General features: G+C 42.8%; 2 protein-coding genes across 2 annotated transcripts in view; both read left to right on the plus strand.

Moving 5' to 3' along the window:
* Positions 1-27,374, plus strand: part of cdh19 (cadherin 19, type 2) — a 171,733-nt gene that overhangs the window by 14,109 nt on the left and 130,250 nt on the right. The window contains exon 2 of the mRNA XM_079489456.1: positions 10,630-10,715. The gene's annotated coding sequence lies outside the window, so the exon portion shown is untranslated. The remainder of the gene's footprint in view (positions 1-10,629; positions 10,716-27,374) is intronic.
* LOC306913093 (zinc finger protein RFP-like) lies at positions 18,006-23,119 on the plus strand. Its single transcript, XM_079489621.1, has 3 exons — positions 18,006-18,128; positions 20,676-22,351; positions 22,842-23,119. The coding sequence occupies exon 2, from the start codon at positions 20,685-20,687 to the stop codon at positions 22,323-22,325; it is 1,641 nt and encodes a 546-aa protein (XP_079345747.1). The 5' UTR covers positions 18,006-18,128; positions 20,676-20,684; the 3' UTR covers positions 22,326-22,351; positions 22,842-23,119.

Consider the following 27,374-nt stretch of genomic DNA (forward strand, 5'->3'; position numbering starts at 1 on the left):
TCGGAAAAGAATGAGTGGCATGTCGTCCTCGGCCTAGTGGAAATGTGCGTGTATAATTTCACGGAAATTGCACACTGTGTTTGTGATTTGTGGCATTTTGTTCGAAACGGACCAATCATGTGAGCTTTGGAAGCCAATATTAGCCAATCAGGATGGAACATGGGAAATTGTGCAGATCTGTGTTGATCACATGACTATGGAGATAGTGTATACCGAATTGTGTGATGTATGGATAAAATGTGTACGAGTAATCTACAGAAATGTGTTTTGCCTAAATCGGCCTCATGGTGGCGCTATAACGGGCCGTTGAGGAATATTTGGGGCAGAGGTTCATCGTTGGCATCCATGGAGTGTGTGTGTGCAAAGTTTGGCATGGATCGGGCCAACGGTACCGGAGATTAGCTGATAACGGACGGACGGAAGGACGGAAGGAAGGACACACGGACGGACGGAGTGCAAAACATACTCTCTCCCCATGCCTTCGGCCTGGTGGAGACAATAAAAGTTCAAAAATGGATATGTACATAAGCTCACAGTGCGGCACAAAGTGACTGAGCGCTGTGAGTTGGTAGATCTGCTATTTTAAAATAGCCAACATATAAAGTGGTCAACATTAATGTGATGCTAAATGAACAGATTTGGCTAACCTGACTCCGCCAGATGGGGCAGCAGAGAGTACACTGGGTTCCCCCCTCTAGCGGCAGCTAGAGGCGGGATCAAGGCAGCACTGTGTATGCCTTGATCCCGCCTCTAGCTGCCGCTGATTGGCCAGGCCGTTTTGTGGCCGGAGCAACAAGTCTGCCTGAGAGTTCCCAGATGGGAGCAGGAGGGGGGAACTCAGTGTACTCTCTGCTGCCCCATCTGGCGGAGTCAGGTTACCCCCCCCCCCCCCCCCCCCCCCCCCCAAGGATCCCCTTGTGAGCCACTTGTTTAAATCTTGAGTTGGTTCCAACTGTTATTTCATAGTTTTGGCTGCATATACACCACCGACCTTGAAATCAAGCTGGGGATCACAGCTTTTCATTTAGTGCCAACATTTTCAAGGGTCTTTTAGCTACAACATTGTCTGCTATACAGTATGCCGCAAATACCGTTAAAACAATCTTTAGGACATTGATTTCTCATACTGTGTCCTTGCTTGACCATGAGCGAAACATACCTGTACAAACACATTTGCTGTGTTTCATAAAAACACATTGGTTTGTATTTTCCTGTTTTTCTCAGCTGGTCTCTGGCACTCTCTGCTTGACCTCAGGGTAATCATAGACCCCTGAGATGTCCTGTATCTCTCCAGTCTCCACCAAACTAATGGGCTTGTTAGGGACTCGGGAGGGACTAGCGGAGAGGAGATCCAGTAGAACCAAAAGACAAGTAATAAGGGCCTTTCTCGGCCCCATCTCTCTCCCTGTGTTTTAGGATCCAAGATGGCCGCAGCACCAGGAGGGGGTGGGGCAGAGGTGAGCGGGCGGGGTCGACATATGACCTTACTGGGCTGCATTCAAGACACTTGCCTTGTGTCTGACACCTGACTTGTGTCTGAACACAGCTTTGATGGATGTGTTCTGCTCCCCTCCCACCCATCAAACAAAATGTTTGGTCAAACCATATGGGGTTCCATTGGAAAGACCCCAAGACAACCGCAAGACAGGTGTCTTGAATTTGTGAAAGCAGCCCAGTAAGGCCACCCCCTCCTGGTGCCGCGGCCATCTTGGATCCTAAAACACAGGGAGAGAGGTGGGGCCGAGAAAGGCCCTTATTGTATGCTCCGGTGTTGCACTCTGAAAATAGCAGATCTACAAGCTCACAGCATGTTACACATTGTGAGCTTGTAGATCAGCTATTTTCAGCATGCAACCAAGTGTAAAGTCTGCCATTACGACGCTATTCAAGGTCCGCCAAAATACATGTTCGCCGACAAAATCAACTGTAGATTTAGTCGATTATGATATTTAGTCGACTAAAACTGGACAAAAAAGTTTCAGATGACTAAAATATCTCATACTGTATATAAAAAATGCTGTCAAAAGAAACTAAATCAAAATCGCAGCCTCGCCTTGTCTCTGGAGAGTGGATCTGTTGGTGAGGCAGAGAGTTCTTCCTTTTATACTGATGCACGCAGGTGTGTCAACGAGCGCAGGTGCGCTGAGTTGGCCTAGTAGGTGATTAGGGATGTACCGCCTTTACGGGACTTGCCCAAGGGTCTGACCTCTCCACGTAGCTCTCTGCCTCTCTCTCTCTCCAGAGTGGCGCTTACTTATTGGGCAGGTATTTGACCCACGAGACACCACAGTGTTCAATGACAAAATAAAATCCATCCATCCATTTTCCAAACGGCGGTGAAAAGCTGACTCGGTCCGCTCGAATGAAAATACAAGGTTGCGACATTTACTATGAAATCCTCCATCCATCCGTCACACCTCCATATATGGTTGTGTCCGTCCGTCATACCCAAGCCCCCAGTGAGGCTCTCCAGCGTTGAAGCACTTGGCCCTAGTGGTTAGCGCTCCGGTTCAGTCTCTATCCTTGTATTACTCTATGGTCATACCTCCATATGGTTGCCACTCCATCATGCCTCGTGACATCTCGTGACATCATGGAGACCCTTAGATCTCCATATATGGATCTGATCTCGTGACATCATGGAGACCCTTAGATCTCCATATATGGATCTGACCTCGTGACATCATGGAGACCCTTAGATCTCCATATATGGATCTGACCTTGTGACATCTCGTGACATCATGGAGACCCTTAGATCTCCATATATGGATCTGACCTCGTGACATCAGGGAGACCCTTAGATCTCCATATATGGATCTGACCTCGTGACATCATGGAGACCCTTAGATCTCCATATATGGATCTGACCTCGTGACATCTCGTGACATCATGGAGACCCTTAGATCTCCATATATGGATCTGACCTCGTGACATCATGGAGACCCTTAGATCTCCATATATGGATCTGACCTCGTGACATGGAGACCCTTAGATCTCCATATATGGATCTGACCTCGTGACATCTCGTGACATCATGGAGACCCTTAGATCTCCATATATGGATCTGACCTCGTGACATCATGGAGACCCTTAGATCTCCATATATGGATCTGACCTCGTGACATCATGGAGACCCTTAGATCTCCATATATGGATCTGATCTCGTGACATCATGGAGACCCTTAGATCTCCATATATGGATCTGACCTCGTGACATCATGGAGACCCTTAGATCTCCATATATGGATCTGACCTCGTGACATCATGTGACATCATGGAGACCCTTAACGCCTCCATGATGCCCCCCCTTAACGCCTATATGGTGACGTGTCACGAGGCATGACCATATATGGCCATCTCCATATATGAATATTACGACGCTGACCTCATCGAACCCTGGATAACCATACATGGAGACGACTGGATCATCACCTAGATCTGCATATATGGAGCCGGCCAGCAACTCTTGTAGATCTGACCTCATGAAACCCTGTACAACGCAAGACACACTCCATATAGGCCAGTACAGAATTCATTCCATACACCACAAATCAGTGGATCTCTCTCTCTCTCTCTCTCTCTCTGTGTCTCTCTGTCTCTCTCTCTCTCTGCCCCCACACAAAATGCCTTTGTGTGACCATTAGTTAGAACATTATCTCTGCTGCCATCTCCTGGTGACAGCATGGAACAAAGTGGTACCACCAAAGACGTGGTACCAGGGGGGTGCCAGGGAGGCACCACCAGTGACAGTTTGGAGTGCTCACCACTGTATGTTGATCTGACCCCCCCCCCCCCCCCCCCATGCCAAAGCAGCTGTGCTCGCCCAGCAGTCTCCCGTCTGCCGCCACCCGGTGGCGGATGCGTGCACGCGACCTCGCACTTGTGGGCAAGGTCGCTTCTCGCCCTCAGGGTGTCTTACTGGTAAACTGCTTCGAGTCTGTGGTACTTCTATGTTGCGCAGCATAACAGTTAACCTGACTCCGCCAGATGGGGCAGCAGAGAGTACACTGGGTTCCCCCCTCCTGCTCCCATCTGGGAACTCTCAGGCAGACTTGATGCCCGGCCAACAAAACGGCCTGGCCAATCAGCAGCAGCTAGAGGCGGGATAGCTCCTGCTCCCAGATGGGAGCAGGAGGGGGGAACCCAGTGTACTCTCTGCTGCCCCATCTGGCGGAGTCAGGTTACATAACAGTGACGTCACTGTCGAATCCTTGGTATCTTTACCGTTCATGCGTGTTCAGAAGCTGTAGCCTATTTTGTCACGCTCGCGCTAATGAAACAAAAACACTACGCGGTACGGGATTATTATTTCATTTCAAAACATTCAAGTATCAGAAGATGGCCTAGTGCAGGGGTAGGCAACCTTTATTATCAGAAGAGCCATTTGTGGCCCAAAAACGTATTACAATTCTATCTGGAGCCGCAAAATATGTTTGCTTTAATAAAGCAAACTTTCATTATTTGGGATTTTTCTGGTCTTTCAATATTACATTTTATTGTTTGCTAATTTCTCAAAGCATATCAAGTATACTGTACCAGTAAGCCAGCAGCATTGGTGGTGAAAACATACAAAGATGTCTTATCATGAATCTTCTATTCTTCTATTTTCCTTCATTCTCACATTAAATGTGATTCTTATTTTTATCTGGTGTATAGGCAACATTGTTTTGTAATATCAAAATGAAAGAATAACTTAATGCCTACTACAAATGCAATAATACATTATGATTAAATGTAAAAAAAAAAAAAGAAAAGAAAAAGAAAAGCTCTTATTCCTTTTCATACTTCTTTGCCATAGCAACTGGGAGCCACGGGAGAGGGCCTAAGAGCCACATGTGGCTCTAGAGCAGCAGGTTGCCTACCCCTGGCCTAGTGGTCCAGGGGCATACCACATATAGATTGAACACGCGTTGTTTGTTTGAGTCCCGTTCATGACGACCTTTGCTGCATGTCTCTCCCCTTCTCTCTCCCTCTTTCCTGTCACTTGATTACTATCAAAAAAGGCAGAAAAGCCAAAAACAAATCTTTAAAAACAAAGATGATGTAACCCATGTCGTTTCCGATCTGGATCAGCTATGCATTCAAGAGAACAAAAGGATGGACGCTCGATGGATCTGTAGTTTCAAAAGGTCAACTTCCGTCTTTATTTTCGCCAAGTACAAAGTCGAAACAGCCGTTATAAACTGCACAAGAAAAGTCTTATGCCTGAGTCTTGAGAATTTCAACACACAGCGTTTCCGTGGTTCCAATATCAACGCCGGTTCTGAGACTACTGATTGTGAGAAGCGTCCAGGCTTAAGACTCACAACCAACGCATGGCCCCGCCTACTCTGTCAGCGGCCTCGTCCAATAGGAAAGCCGCTAAACAGAGTACCCGGTTCCTGCGAAGGCGGGACTTATGCCAAACTACAACCTATTTTTACAACTTGAGATGACAACTGGCTAGTAATGAATTTAAGAATATGAAATTATAAACATAACAGAACTATATAAAACTACACAGAAATATATGAAACTTAACTGAAACCTGACAGAACAGTATGAAACTAAACAAAATTACATTATACTGAACTGACTCTATTTAAGAAATAAATGAGCTTGTTTTAACATGGTACCTGAAATTATAATCTTCAAAATAATATGTTTAAGAGTACATTCTAGATTAGTCACTGAATGCTAATAATTTAGTAACCTAGTCTGTCTTAGTTTCCTAGCGTTTATCTATAGTAACAGAAGAGTGTTTTTTAAGAATATATAAAGTTTAGAGTCTATACATTTAACTCAAGCCATTTCAGATCCAGCCAGCTGCTTCACAGTTCACACCTTCTGTATTTAGAACAAAAGGGTTCTCTTCCTGCAGTCCTTATAAGGTGCTGCTTGCTCAGACGTTTTTAACAATAGCTCCTTTCAGTGAGAACATTCTAAAACTTCAAACCCAACTGCTTATAACCGTACCGACTATAGTTGAAAATAGACTTTAATTTTGGTTCATTCATTAGAAAATACACGACACCCATGCAGGTAAAGTAATGCGTCACTCTGCATGTTTAACTAAAATTTTCCTTTCATTTCTGAAAAAGACATAGGCCTAACCTTTTTTTGTAATCATACTATCCTTGTTGATATAACGCCTTTTAGGTCAAAGATATAACATATTATCGTGATATAATAATATAGCAGCGGGTAGGCTGCTATAAGAATAGATTTTATGAACCGTCAGCCGGTCCGTGATAACAGAAAGGTTGGGACGTAAATCAGACCAGAGTTGAACAGTACTCGGTGTGTCCTTTCCAGCAGAACACACTCTACAAGCTCACACGCTTCTGGTTCTGCTGGTTAGAATGATTGTGATGCTGCTAGACTAACTACTTTAGCTGGGGACCATAACCATTGTTATTACTGCTATTGCATTCCAATTCACCTTTAGCTAAGCCCCGCCCTCTCCCACATAGACACTCCCACTTCCAGCCGGGCTCATTCATTCCAATGTAAATATCATGGATTTGACACATTAAATACTGGTTCATTTTTGGAACCAGACCTTAAAAATCTCTTCCAAATCCGTCAACAAGGCCTGCCATATGCACTGGAAAAATATGTGTGTGACAATTCGTTTTTTAAAACAATGTTTTATCAGGAAAACTATTGGTGGAGAGGTTTGTCTAACCCATGTTATGCTTAGCTGTGATTGGATCATAGCAGTTTGGGGAGGGGCTTAGCTATAGGTCAATTGAGCACACCTTTCTAGTTTTTGTGGTCTTGACTGGAGACTTTTTTGATTGATTGAATAGTTTATTAGACATAATGTACAAACGGCAACAGAGTACAGTCAAACACTCAGTCCAAAAGGGATAGCACCAAAAACCGAGTTGTGGCTCAAACCGGCTCAAACCAGTTGTGAATGACCGGGTCAAACAACCTATTTGGCCCTTCACAGAGGTTTGATGCTTGAATGTGATTACGTGAGAGTACTTTCTGATTGGTCCTCAAGTGGACTGAACAAGAACATGTCTCCTCTTCTCTTCTGTGTATGTTGTTTTGACCCATTTCGTTGGTATGACGGTGTTTGGTAAGTTAACACAATCAGTGGTGGGATTTATTTCAAAATAGTAGCTCGGGGTGCCACGCAGATATGGCAGCTTTTACTCTGAAAGCCCCCCCCCCTTCCGTTCCGTACAAAAAAACTTACCTCGCTATGATTAGGCCTAACAAAATAATAGTTTGGTTTCCGATTGGCTGTAATTTTTGGGCTGTCATCTTTGGGCTGAGCCTCACAGCTAGAAGGTCCTGGGTTCGATTCCCGCTGTGGACGCTGTGGGCGCTGGGGGCGTGCTCCCTCCTCCGCGTCATCAGTGCCCATACCCGAGGTGGGGTTGGCGAAAGGGCCTTTCTGTGTGGAGTTTGCATGTTCTCCCCGTGTCCCCTAGGGTAGGTACCCTCACAAAAACATGCCGTAATCCTGGTCTCTAAACTACCTCCCCCCCGCCAGCCGGGGCGCCTGATGGAGGGGAAAGGAACTGAAAGGAAAGGAAGTGTAGCGCCCAGGATTACATTAGATAATTGACACTGGTTGAAAAAATGGGTTACAAAATTGTGGGATAAAACATTTTAGAAGAAAAAAACCATGGAGAGCTCCCTAGATTATAGGAGATACGAGCCTTTCTTTCTGAGCGGTAAACAAGGAAGTGAACGGTGCAGAAGGAGAGGCCAACCCCCCCCCCAAAAAAATAATATTGTTATCTCGTTTGATATCAATGAAAATGAGCTATAGGACGTGTGTACACGTCCTCGCAATCCATCGGTTGGATTAGCTAGGACGGCTCCACACATGCTACGGTCTAAATGGGTTAATCACGATAATGGGACAATTTAGGAGGTACAACCATAAGAGTTATTATATATAAACTAGAGGGCGGACTGCCCCGCCGCGAGCTATTCATTTCAATGGAAGTTGCTCACTGGGCGTTTGAAGCATCCGGAGGAAGGCTCTACTTCCGCAGATCTTGTAGATCTAGCTATTTTCAGCATGCAACCAAGTGTAAAATCTGCCATTACGACGCCATCAAGGCCAGCCAAAAATAAATTTTAGTCGACAAAATCAACTGTGGATTTAATCGACTAAATATCAAAAGATTTGAGTACACCAAAAACTAGACAAACCTTTCAGATTACTAAAATATGACTAAAACAAAAAATAAATTGAAAAAAAAGAAGAAAAAGCTTAGCATAGTTCTGTTGTTTATGATCCCTCACCTTAAATATAAACCATCTTTAAATAAATCACACGCTAATAGACAATTTTAGAAAATGAATTATTGTTCTGGATTATAGCAGTGGTTTCCAAACCTTTTAGGTCGAGACCCCAAAGAAAGATTAGATGTTTGCCCGGGACCCAAACTAGTGAAAATAAGTTTGCAACGGTAAGCGACACGACGTTGTCTTCATTATTATTATTATTATTTTATTAATGGAATTTCTTAGATTTGTTTGTTTGTATTTCTTTTACGAATCATTATTTTGTAAAATTGGTCCATGAACCACAGATGGGTCTACTCTCCACCCACTGTTTGGGAAACAGTATAGTAGTCTATACTCTATATCAGGCAAATCTCCTCCATATTGATTCTTTGAGCCCGACTTTATGGCCCGCGATCACTTTCTCCACAACTTTCCCATATTTATGTCCAGAAACCGTGATATATCTTCATAATTATTCCGGCTGCACCATATGGCGTATAGATCAGAGATAATCAAAGGTACACAATGGCACCAACTCCCACATGATCCGGCTGACACGGCTTGCCTCTGTGCATTATAACCCATTGAGGACTGGAACGCATCTGTGTCACCTTATAGCTTTTAACCACTTTGACCCTTATTTTAAACTGTAGCCATATTGAAATATATCAGATCTTCAACCGAGTGTCGCGCTATGATCTGCTATTTTTGAAAAAGTTGTGAAAATGTGTGCTACTTTGAATACATATTCTTTCACAGTGAAGTTTTTTAACTCAAATATTTGCTTCTGGGGGGGGGGGGGGGGGGGTCCCTGGGTCCCTGGAACAGCATATTTCCAGATAGTGTTCGGCGGCCAATTAGGCTATGTACATATAATTCTTGGGTTCCTTGACATTAAATAGTTTGAGAACCACTGATATAGAAACATAGGCTTTTCAGTCTGGCCTGCAGTCCTAAATGCATTATTATGAGCGCTGTGATGAATTACCGGAACGCCGCGTGCGTTATGGAAATCATTATCTGACTGACTGAAAAAACATGACTGAAATATTGAATTGTGACAAGAAAACTTTACATAGATCAGATTAGATTAGCGAGATGTGACAAGTCGTACTCGGGCTACGGCGGAGCAATAAGTCAGCGAGTAGGCTGCTACTCACAATGTCATTCTTTACCGGAGAAAAGGGAGGCCTTTGATTTTCCACTCTACAGTGCAACTAACAAATAATGGCATTATTGTTATTGCATTGTTGCAGCTCAGTGGCAGGGTTGCCACGTTCCCTCATTATAAGTGATGTTACGCTTTAAACTTAAATTCTGAAGAACCTGCCATTATGACGGCATTAAGGCCCGCCAAAATACATTTTAGTCGACAAAGTCAACTAGATTTAGTCGTATGAAACGTATGATATTTCTTCAGTCTAAAACTAGACTCATTCTAGACCAAGATTTGACTTATTTTTCTCCATGAATTAAGACAAATCTTACAACTCTCGTTCTAAAAAAAATAGAACAAATCAATGGTGGCCTGTGCTGAACTATTGCTACTGCCATTTAGCGGTGGATGAGTTAACACTAAAACATTTCACTAACTACTGGATAGTTGCGGGTTGCATTTTTTGAGGGGCTTGTTTCTAAAAGTGTAGTTGCTTATTTTGGTATTGCCTCATGTAAGTAAGTAAATATGTGTTTTCAGATACCTGCTCCCACACCTCCTAAATGTTTTTCTTTATGTATATATATATATATATATATTTTTTTTTTTTTGGGCTTTCGCCTATATTTTATTTTATAGAGGGATATGTATACAGTAGGCTGACAGGAAATGGGGAGAGAGATGGGGGGGGGGTGACACGCAGTAAAGGCCGTCGGGATCGGGAGTCGAACCCGTGGCACACTGCCAGACTGGATTACCACCAGCCAAGGTGCCCAGACGGCTACGCCAGCCCCCTGGGCCCCTAAATGAGGTAAACACAACAGTGTGCGCTACAACAGCCCCCTCCTCCCTGATAACCCGGTAATGAAACGGAGGCTCGTTACAATGGGAGCCTATCGCATGCTACCACCTAGCGGGCAGAGAAAGTGTTTTAATATGTAAATGTCCCAAGCTGAAAATATTTTGTGCCAGGGACCAAATTTGTGTTGTTAAAATGTTTCAAAAATATTTCACATTTCACACCTTTTTTTTTTAAATTCTTCTTTATGTAAATAGCTTGTAAATCTGCTATTTTCAAATATCCGATGTATAATGGTTGTAAGTGCTCACGTGGCCTATTATAGAGTCGCTTCTTTTAGGGCTTGTTTTCACAGACCCGGCCAATGCGTATATTTCTCTCGCAAAATAACCTGGCAACCCCCCACTCAGTGGATGTTAATTCTCTCCCAACACAGACGATGATGATGCCGGTGATCCATCCTGACAAGAAAGCCAGGGGGGGCTGAGCGACACAACACTCCACGACACCGGGAACCCCAAGGTAATCATTTGCAATGTTTTTTTTCTTCTCCTTTCTGTTTTTTTTATTGCAGTCATTAGGGCTCCCCTGCCGGGGACCTTCTGTGACAGACGCCATGTTTTATCTGTGAGTCAGGGGATGCACAGTACGTACACGTATGTCGCCGGGAGGAATATGGTTCACTATAACGCCTGTCGCCTGATTTATATGCCGCTTCGTACAGTACGTAAGTACGTACGTACCGCGGTCTCACGCACATAACATATAGAAGAGCTGCTGCAGAACACAGCCCACGACACGTTGATTTGATTTTATTTTATTAGACGTCATATACTGGAAAAACACAATTTGCATCACAGACATGCAAAAAGTGTATAGCTTTTCGGCGAAAATCGCTGTTTTATTCCAAATATGGCACCTGTGTGATTTATGCAAATCCGTTAAAACAATGTTTGGGGTGAGGGGGTCGGTGGTGTCGATCTCTGGGGGTGGAGCCCGGGGGCCCGCTGCCCGGAGAAGACGGACTCACGGACCATAATGATATGCTGCCCCCCCCGCCGGCCACTAGTCTCCGCTAAAAACATGGCGTTTCTGTTTGACTTGATTCGCGGGACATTGTTCTGTTTGTGTGGGACGCGGTTTTGTTGGGACAGACGGTCCAATTTTCGGGACTTGGTGGTCACCATAGAGACGGTAGACACACTGGGACTCGCCAGTCAAACCCCGGCAACATTAGCACTTCACGTTACTGTCTGTGGACACGGCGTCTGTTTCTCTCTTGCGCGTGCGTGCGTGTGTGCGTGTGTGTGTGCGTGGGAGCGCGTGCGTGTGCGTGCATGCGTGAAGATCTACAGGCCTCCCGAGGCTGCTCCTCTCTCTGCAATTATCTCTGGGTCCACGGGTTGAGCTGGGGGGGGCTGCTGTGAGCGCTACATTAAAAGTGCATCTCACGTGGCAAGGAGAGACAAAATAAACATTCCCAGATCACTCGGGATACATATTGGGGTGTAGTAGAAGTAAAAGTATTGACAATTGGAAATACTCAAGGACAAATACCTCAAAATTGTACAGTACTTATGTAAATGTAAATGTAAATGATCCGCAAAACCATGATTTAGAGCAGGGGTAGGCAACCTTTATTATCAGAAGAGCCATTTTTGGCCCAAAAACGTATTACAATTCTATCTGGAGCCGCAAAATATGTTTGCTTTAATAAAGCAAACTTTAATTATTTGGGATTTTTCTGGTCTTTCAATATTACATTTTATTGTTTGCTAATTTCTCAAAGCATATCAAGTATACTGTACCAGTAAGCCAGCAGCATGTCTTATCATGAATCTTCTATTCTTCTATTTTCCTTCATTAAATTTGATTCTTATTTTTATCTGGTGTATAGGCAACATTGTTTTGCAATAATATATACAAGAAAAGAAAAAGAAAACCTCTTATTCCTTTTCATACTTATTTGCCGTAGCAACTGGGAGCCACGGGAGAGGGCCTAAGAGCCACATGTGGCTCTAGAGCCGCAGGTTGCCTACCCCTGATTTAGAGTCATGAGCCACTTTAGTCGGGCCGTAAACAAGGAACTGAACGGCAGCGCGCATGCGCATAACACCTCCTACGGATGTAATTATAAAGACATCTGGAGACATCTTGAGCACTGAATGTGGTAAATGCAGTTTTGAGGTATTTCTACTTTACGTGAGTATTTCCAATTTTCAATACACTTTTACTTCTACCGCACTACATCTCAGATCCAAATCCAAGTACTTTTACTCTTATTTGAAAATTTTAGTTACTATAGTTACTTTGTAGATTTTGAGTATGACGACAAAACATAGTAAACACTTCAGCCCTCTATACATTTTCGGCTATTTTCAAAAGATACATTTGATACAAAAAGATACATACCTTATTGAATTCCGGACATTTACTTGTAACAGAGTATTTCTACATTTGCAGTACTGCAGTACTGATACTACTTAAGTAAACAAATACAAATAAATAAGTGAGTACATTTCCCACCGCTGCCACTTAGGAGAGCATTATTTTGTAGGATTGGTGTCCCATTTCTCCTCCTCCTCCAGTGTCTCCAATTGGGACGGTGTCAGCCTCCCACACGAGGACCTGACCGCGGGTCCAGTGGCACTACAGCAGAACATTTACCCAACTCATTACACAGGGAGCTGGGCAATTTATTTTACTTGCTTGCTTGCTCCCGGGGCCCCTTCCATAGCACGCACGCACGCACAGCTTGGAATTACTATGCTTGTGAGGACAGCATTTCATTACTTTTGGATTGTCATTTTTGTCCTTTAGCCGCAAAAAAAAGCAGATCCGCAAGCCCCCCAACGCATCACGATGTGCCGGACGCCGGCGCGCAGCTAAGTGTAAATCAGCCATGACACTATCTCTAATCCCTACCAAACCTAGAACTTTTAAATGGCCAATTCTATATAAGCCTAACCCCCCTAACCCCGAATCCCTTTTCTAATCGTATAAATGTATCTCTACAAATCTGTTTTAACCACAAAACAAGCATTTTCTTAAGGAAAATGGTCCTTGCAATGTCTACTGTATTTCTCAAATTCTTCTATACTTGTAAGACTTGTAAGACACACACACACACACACACACACACACACACACACACACACACACACACACACACACACACACACACACACACACACACACCCCTCTCTCTGATGCCCGTGCAGGTTTCTCACAGTCAATTTTTTTGTGTGTGTCGCGGTGTTGTACCCCTTATCTGTGCTCTCCCACGGAGGCAGAGCATCCCCACCCCCCGTCTCTTCTCTGCTGCAGCTTCTCACTCAACGAGGCTCTGACCTCCAAGACTCATTCCAATCCGGTCCTACCCCCCCTCCCCACCTCCGCCCCCCTCCTACTCCCTCCGATACCAGAGCAATTACCCTGCTCTGGACATTTACATCCTCCTGCCAGGCTCCCCGGCAGTTCTTGTCACTGAGCTGCCGAATTAAAAGGGGGGGGAAAAAGATCTGGCCATGAAAGAGTAATGGAAAAGTCACAGGTGGCATATGGAAATAATACTGCCCCTTATGTTGGCCAAAATCTCCCAACGTATAGGACGCAAAGACTGCTTTAACACATTTTGGTGTTAGCATTATGTTATGCTTTAGCTATTGAAAAATAGCAGATCTACAAGCTCATAGCGCGCCACCGAGTGGCGCGCTACGAGCTTGTAGGTCTGCTATTTTTGAAAAATCGAAGAACGACTGACATAGAAACATAGCTTTTTCAGAAAACTGTCAGGATGTAGAAGACATTTTTAGAATCTGATCAAAATGGAATAGAATGAGGTCAAAATGGGTTAACATATTCATACCAGGAAAGCATTTGTGTGTCATTTTTTTGATTCGAGCTACAGTACGTACAGTAAGTTTTTCAGAAAACTCGTAGATCTTTAGAAGACATTTTGTTGCTGTCTGGCAGAAACCTCTCATCCTCACATTCTAACTTTTTTTTCGTAAATTAACCCATTTAGACCTGAGGACGATTCTATAAATGTCTTCTAAATCATGACAGTTTTCTGAAAACCCTATGTTTCGATGTCGGTGGTTCTCAAATTATTTCATGTCAAGGAGCCCCAGAATTATCTGTATTTGGCCGCAGACCCCCATCTGAAAATGATATGCAAAGATATGAGTTAAAACGTTCGCTCTGAAAGAATATATATTAAAAGATTTGCGCCACATTGTCACAATCTTTTAAACAATAGGTAAAAGCAGAAAAAAAAGAACATTACACGATTAAAAGCACACAGTTTAGCATCAGGAAACAAAAAACAACAGTTATTGAACATGAGGTCAGGGAATAAGATCAGTGGGTTTGGGGGTAGGCCTTATTAAAAAGGTAGGTCTTTAGTCCTCTCTTGAAGCAGTCGATTGACTGTGGCGCTCTCAAGTGTGCGGGGAGAGCATTCCACAGTTCAGGGGCAGCTGTGCAGAAGGTGGGGGTCAGCGGGCTAACGAGTGTCATTTTGGGGGTCCTTCGTCCTTGACATGAAAAGATTTGGGAACCAGTGCATTAAACGACGTTAAACAACGCTAAACTCACTTTGCCACTCGACTTGCCACTCACTATACGCATGCACATATAGGCCTACCCTCTACTGTGTCAGGTGGGTCCATCATAGACCCACCTGACAACTATAGTGGTGGGGGGTTCATGCACCATTCCATGGGTTAAGATTTGTTTTCTTCCTTCCTTGTTACTCACCAATCAGTAATCACACTGTCACAAGTCACATGCTATATTCATGATATATTGAGATATATTGATATATCAATTGATATATATCTTGTGTACTGTGCCCACTCGTGTGGATACAGCCACATGCTGTATGAATGCATCAACTATTTACTTTTATAAAAAAGTATTTTTATTTATTTATGTACCGGTATATGTATTTATTTATTCCCAATTTCCCAGGACCAAATGGGACACCCCAAGTTATTTCTCAAAATATATTTTTTCACATGCAAACAACAAACAAGAGTATAGCAAACTAGAAAGGTCGCAATTTTTCAAAATTGCAAAGTGTGGTTGCCGCAGTCGCTTACATAGGCCCCTCCCACTAATATTGCCAGCCAATTACAAGGTCACCCCTGTGATCATGCGTAACCAATTCGGAGGGGATTTATCCCCCATAAATTTGCATGCACAAGGGCTGCCAAGTAGGCTATCTTTTGTTTTTGTTTTCTTTCTCCCCCTCTCTTCGAAGTTAGACTGAACAAATAAACTCTAAACTGACTGGGCCACGGTGGGCTGACGCTCATGGTAACTTGCGCCGTGGGTGGAACGGGTGGAAAAGTTTGGTTACATTTTAAAAGACAAGAGGGGAGCAAAATGCAATAATGTAGCACAGTTGTTAACTTAATAAGTAGGCTACATGCACGAAAGGGAACATTTCGACAATGCATAGGCATCTGTCAATGCATTGTCAATGGGTTTTATACAATGCATTGTATAAAACCCAAATGTATCGCATTTGGGTTTAATACAACTCTGTGCATGTCTGTACCGATTCGAAACACGAGAGCAGTCAGCTGCTGCAGCGAAACAACAATCCACGTCCACCCAAGGCATGCGTGGTAAGACTCCATTGCCATCATTCATAATCCAATTCCGTTTGGGGAAACTCAAAACTCCCTGCCAAAGTTATAATAATAATTCGACTTCTCAGTCTATCGTTGCCGAAAAGGCAGATATACAAGCTCAGTCACAACGCGGTGCAACCAGACGCAGTGTGAGCTTGTAGAATGGCTATTTTTGGTGCGTGACGCTGTCGTACGAGGACGTATACATTACGCTTTTAAAGTGACGGTACACAATTAACTCTGTTAGAAAAGTATGTATTGTATTTCAAGACCCAGTAGTAAAATGTAGTGCAAGGGATGTTTTGGTTGGTTAAAAAGAAACATGTGCTGTGTGTGTGTGTGTGTGTGTGTGTGTGTGTGTGTGTGTGTGTGTGTGTGTGTGTGTGTGTGTGTGTGTGTGTGTGTGTGTGTGTGTGTGTGTGTGTGTGTGTGTGTGTGTGTGTGTGTGTGTGTGTGTGTGCTTGCAAAGTGGAACATCACCAGGGCTAAACTTCGTTATTCTACGTGATATGTACTTTACACTTTTAAAAAAAAGCACTGGTATCGGTATTCGGTATCGGTATCGGCTAACACAGAAATTGTTGGATCGGAATCGGATCGGAAACGAAAAAAGTGTATCGGGACACCCCTAGTTTTGGAGAAAATTCAAATTTATAGGATTTCTTTTCCTGGCGAAAATGGCGTGATTTTACGACTTACGGTTCAAGAGTTATAGGGAAAAACGTAAAGTGGGCTGTTATAGCGCCACCATGAGGCCGACTGATGTAATTCCTTTTCAATTAATTTTCATAATTATTATGAACCTCCCCCCAAGTCTTGTAAATATGGTGCTTACGGTCTCCAAGGGAAAAAAATACTTACATTTAGTCTTCGATTTCCCCATTATAAGTCTATGGAGAACTAATTAATTCATATCAATTTACAATTTATACAATTGAGGCATTTAGCAGACGCTCTTAATCCAGAGCGACTAGATATCAATTCAACTATACAACGGATCTCTTAGCAAATACAAGCACACGATTCCCGATAAATCCGGTCGATTTTACATATGGCTCGAGTGTGTGCGGCAAAAACTGTGGGAGGAGTAGTGCGGCAAAGTATCCTCATTTACAATAACAATAGTCTGGTTGCCCTGTTAGGGCCCAGTTTAGTGTGAGGTCAGCTTAGTGTGAGGTCAGCTTAGTGTGAGGTCAGCTTAGTGTGAGGTCATTTTAGTGTGAGGTCAGCTTAGAGTGAGGTCTGTGAGGTCAGTTTAGAGTGAGGTCAGTTTAGTGTCAGGTCGGTTTAGTGTGAGGTCATCTTAGAGTGAGGTCAGCTTAGTGTGAGGTCTGTGAGGTCAGTTTAGAGTGAGGTCAGCTTAGTGTGAGGTCAGGTTTAGTTAGAATAGGAATGTCATGCCACAAAGCAATATGTGCAACAGTGCTGCACGATTAATCGAAAAAAAGAATCGAGATCTATAGATTCAGACAGTGACACCTATGCGATCTCATCATTTCTAAATTTGAGTAAGAATCGTGCAATTCATTTTAGTTAGACTTTAAGAGAGGTTTAAGTCAAAGCACTTTGATGTTAGTGCTGGGCCGGTCTGGGCCTTAATGTCAGGGACGATTGTTTTGGACCCAGTCCAGCCCTGCCGATACAGTGTAGTGTATGTTTACATAGAGGGTGTGACATCATCATCATCATTCATACCCGGAAGTTTTGCGGGAACACCTACTGAGTGGCAAAAACGGCTTTCTGGCCTCGACAGCCCATACATCCAAACAAACAGAAAAGTCCTATGTGATTGCATTAAACAACGTTAAATGACGTTAAACTCACTTTGCCACTCGATTTGCCATTGACTTTATGCATACGCATACCCTCTATAGTTGTACTGCTACTTTAGTTCTGAGTATACTGTAGGCCTATTCTTCCTTCCAGGTGGCAGGAAAGGGTTAACAGCTACAGCACAAGGAGGAGTTCCTGACAGTGAGGAAATTCTACTGAAACGAAACTACAGTGAAAGGTTTGGTGTCGGAGACTCACTGTAGTCTACAGAACCTTCTGTCAACACCACGTTTTACACAGAGACTCACTGTAGTCTACAGAACCTTCTGTCAACACCACGTTTTACACAGAGACTCACTGTAGTCTACAGAACCTTCTGTCAACACCACGTTTTACACAGAGACTCACTGTAGTCTACAGAACCTTCTGTCAACACCACGTTTTACACAGAGACTCACTGTAGTCTACAGAACCTTCTGTCAACACCACGTTTTACACTACTCTGACAACTTAAACACAGGTGAGTGATAAACATAATGATTTATTATTCATTAAGAGAGAATGTTTACATTAAAAATGTTTCCAGGCAAGATCAGCTTCCCTAATTTTCATATTCAGTTCTCCAGTCCAATCTTTGGTAAAACTAGGGGTGTTACCAGGAAGTACAGAAGTATAGAATTTTGTTACAAACTTGTACTGTTTTAATTATTAACTTTTATTTGTTTTTCCCCCTAATAAAGTTGTCCTTTTCCATGTTCTCCCCCCTGGCCCCTAAGCGTCTTTGAGGAAAAGCGCTATATAAATCCAAGATATTATTGTCTCCACCAGGCCGAAGGCATGGGGAGAGAGTAGGCTATGTTTTGCACTCCGTCCGTGTGTCCGTGTGTGTGTGTGTGTGTGTGTGTGTGTGTGTGTACTGTGTAGCCTATTGAGAATAATTGACAGGAGAAAAACAACCTGATCATGTGATCAATGTGCACTTCAGACGTGAAATGATAAGATATTATGTAATGTCGCCAAATTAATGACATAGTCTATGTCATAGACCATCATGACATTGTTAAGGGACCAAGAAGTCACGAAGTGACTTTGGTCACTTATTGTTTTTGTGGGTTTTTTTCTTCTTCTCCTTCCGCCAAAAATAGCAGTTCTGAATGAACCGTGCAGTCGGTTTTCGCGAAACGCAGGAATCTGGTAGAAGGCCATGCCAAACACTGACTATGCGAAGCCCATGACCATTGGCCAAAGGGTGGCGCTATAGAACTCAATTGAAAATGTAAACTTTGACCACGCATAGCTCATGAACCGTTTGACCGTCTGCAATAAAACTTCGATACACATATTCGTCTCCTCATGTCGAACAACTCTCGTGTTCTGACTTTTGACCTCTGACCTTTAGATCACCCGCCATTTTGAATTATATGAAAAATAGTTAAAATGTATCTCCTCCCAGGATATTTTATCAAAATGCACGAAAACTTCTACATGTGAACTTTGGACCTTTACAGTAGTACATCGTAGTACATTTTTTTTAAGTGAAAGAATTTAGTTTTTATGAGCCATTGAAAATTGCTGGTTTGTGAAAATTCTTCTTTTGTCCCTAATACATACATGCAGCGTCATATGATTTTGCAACTGTACAGTATGGTAGATGGTCATGCCAAATAGCACTGAAAGCAGTCTTACTCCAATTGGTCAAAGGGGGGTGCTATGGCAACTTTTTGAAAATGAAACCTTTGAACAGGCATAACTCATGCCTTGTTTGTCCAAAAGTCATTGCACTTGTTTCCACATGTTCCTTGACTCATGGGGAACACATGTGTCACTTTGATCAGTAAGCTCCGCCCTCAGATTTTCTGCCAATTTGAGCAGTTTAAAAATGCTTATACCTGATTTTCTGCCTGTTCTTTTTTGCAATGTGCATGAAATGGTCATTGTCTCAGTCAGTAGAGCTCTTGCCTTCGGACCACAAGGTTGTGTGTTCAAATCTGGGTACTGACAACTCAGCTCGTCTGTCTTATTTGTGTATATTGTTCGTATTGCGTATTGTCTTCTTTCTTGGTCCCGCCTTATCGCTGCTTGCAGCTATATTTGTATTTACATTGCAATCATTAGAAAGTAGACTTATTATCCAAATATCCTATGAAGGTGAATAAACACAAACACAGCTGAAGAATATATAATTGTAATCAACGTAGATAAGATGTCCTCCTTGTGTGTGTGTGTGTGTGTGTGTGTGTGTGTGTGTGTGTGTGTGTGCGCGCGTGTGCGTGCGTGTGCGCGCAATCCGTGCATGCTGCAAGGTATTTTGAGATTTTTATTTAACTGTAAATGCTGTGGTTCGAGGGTTATATTCCAAAAAGTGAAGCGTCCGGTTATAGTGCCATCTAGCCGCAATTTGCAACACTAGAATGTTTTTATAATGGGATTAATCTAGAGTTGCAATACCCTGCAATGACATCCCATTGATCCAAATTGCATTTCCGATCTGCTTCTATTAAACAACGTTAAACTCACCAACAGTACAGCTGTAGTGAAAGCTTGAACATCCTCTTTCAACCTGCAAAGCATTTGTTTCATAAAAACCCACCGTAGACATGTTATGAGCTACTTTCTGTCAAGAAATTCTGTGCAGGTTATTATTTGGTTTAAGTGGTGAGGGTTTCTGTTTCGAATTTTCTCACAATGGAGGAGGCAGCAGCACAAAAACCTGTTATAAAAACGAGTGCTTCCAAACTCCAACACAATATCACGGCAGAGAATTTCTTGACAGAAAGTAGATCATAACATGTCTACGGTGGGTTTTTATGAAACAAACGCTTTGCAGTTTGAAAGAGGATGTTCAAGCTTTCGCTAGAGCTGGAATGTTGGTGAGTTTAACGTTGTTTAATTGGATTTTTATGAAACAAACGTTACACATCGACCTGTCCAGCGGTGCCAGAGATTAGTGGCCTAAAGCAATACAAACAGACAGGGCTAAACATTATAGTCTCTGGCCTGGTAGAGATAACTATATATGTGTGAGAAGTAGAGCCCAAAACTACATTTGTTTCACTTTTATTTTCAGTGCGAAGAAATGGCGTCTGCCAGCTGTCTCCTGTCTGAAGAGCAGTTCCTGTGTTCTATCTGTCTGGATGTGTTCACTGATCCAATCACCACTCCATGTGGACACAACTACTGCAACACCTGCATCACACATTACTGGGACACTAAGGATGTGTGTCAGTGTCCACTGTGTCAAGAAACCTTCAATACGAGACCAAAATCCTCCATTAATAAAGTTCTCTCAGAGATGGCTGATCAGTTCAGGAAGTCAAAAAAGCAGAGACAAACTTCCAGCACAAACCCAGAACCTGCTGAACCAGATGAAGTCTCCTGTGACGTCTGTACTGAGACCAAACTCAAAGCCCTGAAGTCCTGCTTGGTGTGTCTGACCTCCTACTGTGACACTCACCTGGAGCCTCATCACAGAGTCTTAAGGTTAAAACGACACAAACTAATCGACCCTGTGCAGAACCTGGAAGACATTCTGTGTAAGAAACATGACAGACCTCTGGAGCTGTTCTGTAAGACTGACCTCATGTGTGTTTGTCAGTTCTGCACTGAGTCAGACCACAAGTTACATCAGATTGTATCTCTGGAAGAGGCATATGAAGGAAAGAAGGCTGAGCTGGGAAAGACAGAGGCTGAAGTTCATCAGATGATCCAGGAGAGACGAGTGAAGATTCAGGAGGTCCAACACTCAGTAGAGCTCAGTAAGAAAGATGCAGACAGAGAGATAGCAGACAGTGTGCAGGTCTTCACTGCTCTGATCAGCTGTATTGAGAGAAGCCAGGCTGAGCTCGTTGGGGGGATCGAAGAGAAGCAGAAAACAACAGATAAACAGGCTGAAGGCTTCATCAAAGAGCTGCAACTGGAAATCACTGAGTTAGAGAAGAGAAGCTCTGAGCTGAAGCAGCTCTCACACACTGAAGACCACCTCCACCTCCTCCAGAACCTCTCATCCATCAACACCCCTCCACCCACCAAGGACTGGACAAAGGTCAATGTCCTTCAGTCTTCATATGTGGGGACTGTGAGGACAGCTGTGGCTCAGCTGGAGAAGACACTCAGTCAAGAGATGGAGAACCTGTGTGATGCTGAGCTGAGGAGGATCCAGCGATATCCCGTAGATGTAACTCTGGACCCTGATACAGCACATCCCTGTCTCATCCTGTCTGAGGATAGAAAACAAGTGAGCCATGGAAATGTAAAGAAGAATCTCCCAAAAACCAAAAAGAGATTCTATCTATGTGTCAATGTCTTAGGAAAACAAAGCTTCTCCTCAGGAAGGTCCTACTATGAGGTTCAGGTTGGAGGGAAGACTGAGTGGGATCTAGGAGTGGCCAGAGAGTCCATCAACAGGAAGGGAAAGATCACACTGAGTCCCGACGATGGTTACTGGACTATAGGGTTGAGGAATGGAGATGAGTACTGTGCTTATGCTTACCCTACTGTCGACCTCCCTGTAAGAGAGGAGCTCCAGAAAGTGGGAGTGTTTGTGGACTATGAGGAGGGTCTGGTCTCCTTTCATGATGTGGAGACCAGAGTTCACTTCTACTCTTTCACTGGCTGCTCCTTCACTGAGAAACTATATCCATTCTTCTGTCCAGGTCATGATGAAGATGGTAAAAACTCTGCTCCTCTGATCATCTCTCCTGTCAATCATACAGATTAGACTAATCCTCATCTTGACATGAAAAGGTTAGTTTTCATTTAAGAAACAAATGTGTGTTTATATAGAAGGGTTCATTAACAGGTTTATTGTCCTAATAGGAGATTGATGTGAACTCTATTATTATCAGTCAACCTATTGAACTCTATTATCAGTCAACCTATTGAACTCTATTATCAGTCAACCTATTGAACTCTATTATCAGTCAACCTATTGAACTCTATGATCAGTCAACCTATTGAACTCTACACCTGTATTTTATTGAAACACAAATTACAGTCAAATATCCTGATGTTAAATTGAGTGTTTCATTAGTGTTTCTACTTACTGCTTGCTCTCGTACAGTGAGGATGCTTCGCTCCGCTGCTCTCGCCTATGCATTCTTCAACTGATATCCATGTTTTATTTTTCTTTGAGAAACTACAAGTGGATCCTCGATACTTGTAAACCGATGGGATTGTATTTCTTCTATAGATAGAAGCTTGTGCCATACTTAAAAATACTCTTTTTTACTTCCAGTGACTGGGTACGTGGCACATAGCTATAGCTAACTAGCACTGGATACTTGGCAAATAGCCAGCACCGGGATGCCCTACCATTTCTTCAGAGGACTATCAAAAACTGCTTCAAAAGATTGCAGTGCTGGAAACGGAATTACACCATCTAAGAGTGAATTTGGAAGTAAAACAACAACATGGGAAGCAGGAGTACCACGCGCAGAATAAGACATTCGTCTGGAGTTCTCTCGGCGCAAGGCCAAAGGATATGAAAGGATGAAAAACTGGGGGTGTTTGCCCCCCCCCCCCCCGTTATTTCCACTGTGATTACAAACAGAGAGAACGGCGTACAGGACATGAAAGGACGACTAACTGGAAGAACTCTGATTTCAATCTGGCTTTAGGAAAGGTCACAGCACAGAAACAGCACTTGTAAAAGTAATTAATGATGAAAAATGAAAAATGTATCCGTTCTCTTACTTCTAGATCTAACGGCTGCATTCGACACGATTGATCATTCAATTTTAATACAGCGTCTGGAGCACTGGATAGGCTTGTCTGGTACGGCCCTGTCCTGGTTTTCCTCCTACCTATCAAACAGAAGTTATTTTGTCAATCTAGCTGAGTTTGACTCAGACAAACACGACATCGGTTCTGGTATTCCTCAGGGCTCGATTCTTGGTCCTCTGTTATTTCCCTGTACATACTGCCGTTGGGAGAACTTATTACCAATCACGGAGTCAATTTTCATTTCTATGCTGATGATACCCAACTGTATCTTTCTGTAGCTCCAGATGATCCCTGTGCCTTAGACCCGTTGTTGACCTGTCTGTCTAGCATCAAATGCTGGATGAGTGAGAACTTCCTCAAGCTAAATGAGGATAAGACAGAAGTTCTCATAATCGGTTCTAGTGAGCAGAAATAATCAATAATAAGCAGACTTGGCAACCTGACTGTAGAAAGTAACAGTACAGTAAAGAAGTATGGGGTCATTATTGATTCTGAATTTAATTTTAATTCACACATTAATCATGTTACCAAGATTGCTTTTTTTCACCTTAGAAATATTGCACGAATCAGAGCCTATTTGTCATTGGACGATGCAAAAACGCTTATCCACACCTTTTGTTTTTTCTCGGCTTGATTACTGCAATGCACTTTTTTTCTGGACTGCCTAAGAAAACAACTGACAGATTACAACTTGTCCAAAATGCAGCAGCCAGAGTTTTAACTAGAACTAAGATGAGAGAACATATTACTCCAGTTTTGGCTTCACTGCACTGGCTTCCGGTTGTTTTTAGGATTGATTTTAAAATTATAAAGCTCTCAATGGTCTTGCACCTTCATCATTCCCAAGTAGGCCGGATGTCCCACGGACACGGGTCTAGTGTTATTATAGACGATGGAAATTATTGTTCTTCAAAAGGAATCGACTGTTGTAATTAATTATGTGCACATTATTTTCTCAGTGCAGAGGTACTGATTAAGTTTAGGTGATTGTTGGTGTTTGGGTTTAATGGGTTATGTCACATTGATCAATGTATATTATGGGGTTCATCTATAAAGAGGAATTGTGCCACATTGTTTTTGCATGTCTTTGATTTGCTACAGAAAAGTTCTGTGTTTGAAACAATAACTATTATCTGGTGGTTTTACAATAAATATTCATGGAGCATTATCCAGTGTGCAGACTCTATTCATGTTAGATATAACATGCTAGATATAACTAGAAAGGTCTCAATTAAAAAAAAATGCAAAGTGTGGTTGCCACAGTCGCTTACATAGGCCCCTCCCACTAACATTTCTAGTCAATTACAATTTCAAGTAATTCGGAGGGGATTTATCCCCCCAAAATCATGTTTTTGCAACAAACGGTTACATTTTTCGCATTTGCGGTGCCCCCTATGGATGAAAATGGAATTGCTTTTGGAACTTGGGAGTTGATTGAACCATCCGGGACATGTGATTCAAATTTGGGATGGATTGGACATTCCGTTCGTGATTTGTGGAATTTTTGGTCAAATAGGCCCCTCCCACTAACTTCGGAAGCTGATTACGGCCGAACGATACGCACTATTTGGACGAAATCTGTAGGAGGAGGAGCAAAAAGTGTGTTTTGGAGAAAATTAAAAATGGCGGAAAATCTATCATGACGCATATAGGCGTGGCCTATATGTGTAGATGCATCATGACCCAAGGAATCCAGGAGAAAATAATTTTGATTTTACGACCTATGGTTCAAGAGTTATACGCCAAAACGTAAAGTGGGCTGTTATAGCACCACCATGAGGCCGACCGATAACATTACAAGTTGATTAATTGTAGTAATTATTATGAACCTACCCTCCATGTTTTGTAACTATAGTGCTTACAGTCTCCGAGGAAAAAAATACTTGAATGTGATTTTTCGCATTTCCCCATTCATGTCAATGGGGAAATTGAATTCACTAATAAATTCATATCAATTAAACTATAGAACATTTCTCTTAACAAAATACAAGCACACCATTCCCGATGAAGCCGGTCAATTTGAGATATGGCTCAAGTGCCACTGTGGGAGGAGTAGTGCGTCAAAAAAAAGGTTACTCCTATGGAATAAGTATTTGTAATAAAGTGTTACAAGTACAATAGTCTGGTTGCCCTTTGGGCAACCACACTAATAAAGCTAAAGTTAAAATAAATAAATAAAAGCTTACACAGTGGAAGATTATTTTTATCACTGGGAGGAAGGAGGACAGGTGTGTACCGGGCATGATGACCATCAACAGTTATATGTTGTAGGAGTTTGCCGTGTTCTTTCGAACGCGTGCGTGCGTGCGTGCGTGCGTGCGTGCGTGCGTGTGTGTGTGTGTGTGTGTGTGTGTGTGGTTCTTGCTTTCTAAAAAAGGTTAATTTTAATTCCGTTGCACAATTGACCCCTCCATAAAAACTCACTAAGCTATGCTGTGGGCATCAATGCTCTCTGTCCACACACACACACACACACACACACACTGTTCTGCATATGTACACACGCAGCATATCCTGACCTTGGCCAAACTAAAGTCTCTCTCTCTCCCTCTCTCTCTCTCTCTCTCTCTCTCTCCTTCTCTCTCTCTCTCTCTCTCACACGTGTCTGGCTAATATAAAATGCTGCAGAGAGGCTGTTAACCGCAGATAAGAGGCGGAATTATTCAAAGATTATTGCTGACCCCCGTCCAATCCTTATGCACAACATATTGTTAAAGAACTCCCTTCTGACTCTGGGAAATCTAAAACCTAAATCCACTGTGAAAAGTTCATTCCCACACATACTGTACATGCACAGCATTCTTGCACATCATCACCCCTTTTTTTTCTGGAGGGTGGGGTCTTTGCTGGTGCTGGTGCATTTCGTCAGGAAAGTGTGGAAGGTCATGGCCATGGCTCGACTCGTGGCACTCGTCCAAAAACAACAGCGTTGGCTATTTATAATTTTTCTTTTGGAAATGTTCTAATAAGGTGATGCTATGAATAGTATTCAATGAGATAAATACGTGTATGTACTGTACTGATCTTTGACCTGATCCTGACCAGAAATTAAATCCAATTTTATTTTATTCATTACTGTTCAAGCTGTTTTTAATTGCCTCTGTCGGCGGACAGCCGCATGGCCCAGAGACATTATGTTTTAAGGTTGATCCGCCTGCCTCCCTGTCTGTCTGTCTGTCTGTCTGTCCAGCTAGTTTACCATTTAAAGTAATGTATTACGTGGTGTTCAGGGCTACCCTCAATGTGTCCTCGTCGAGTAAGAGAATGTTGAAGTGGAGATATTTTACTGAATACACACGTCTTCTGCCTTTTGGAACTTTGAAATGGATAGGGCACCAAGATGACCAGAGTGGACTCCCAAGTTGCAGGAATTGATTATTGTGTGACACGGAGCACTAGAAAAACAATTAGAATGCTGCCGAGAAGAAACCTGTATCTAGGTAAATGCAAGGACGGTTCTTTATGGCCGTGCTTTGGAATACATGCATATCAGCTACGCTAGGGCTAGTCTCCGAGAGAGAGAGAGAGAGAGAGAGAGAGAGAGAGAGAGAGAATAATACATCGCCTGTCTGTCAAGCCAAAGCCTGCACGTCTTAGAATAGAACAACAGCCAAGTTAATTCACCAGGGTGTAGAACTTGGACGGTGTTGAATTGTGTGGGTTTAGTGAGAGTCATGGTGTCTGTGTGTGGTGTGCCTATTTTCTTCTTTTTTTCTGGTATCCCACATAATTACAAATTATCAAAGGACTTGATTTGATAAAAATAAAAAAAAAATCCTTCTGAACTCTACTACTGTATCGTTGCTGCTGGGCAGAAACCTCGTTATCTTCATATTCTAAACTTTTTATTTATTTATTTATCTATTCTCTGTGTATATCTATTATGTGTTTAGGTGCAGGGGTCGTTTTTCAGCCCAAGGGCCCCCTTAGCTGAGAGAGAGAGACAAAACAATGACCCCTGTCAGAATATTCAGAAGGACTCGAATGCAGTTAACTCAGTCTTTATAATTTAGATTCCAAAAAGCAGAACAAAAGTCAATACCAT

This window comes from Electrona antarctica (assembly GCF_951216825.1).
Source record: "Electrona antarctica genome assembly, chromosome: 20".
NCBI classification, from domain to species: Eukaryota; Metazoa; Chordata; class Actinopteri; order Myctophiformes; family Myctophidae; genus Electrona; species Electrona antarctica.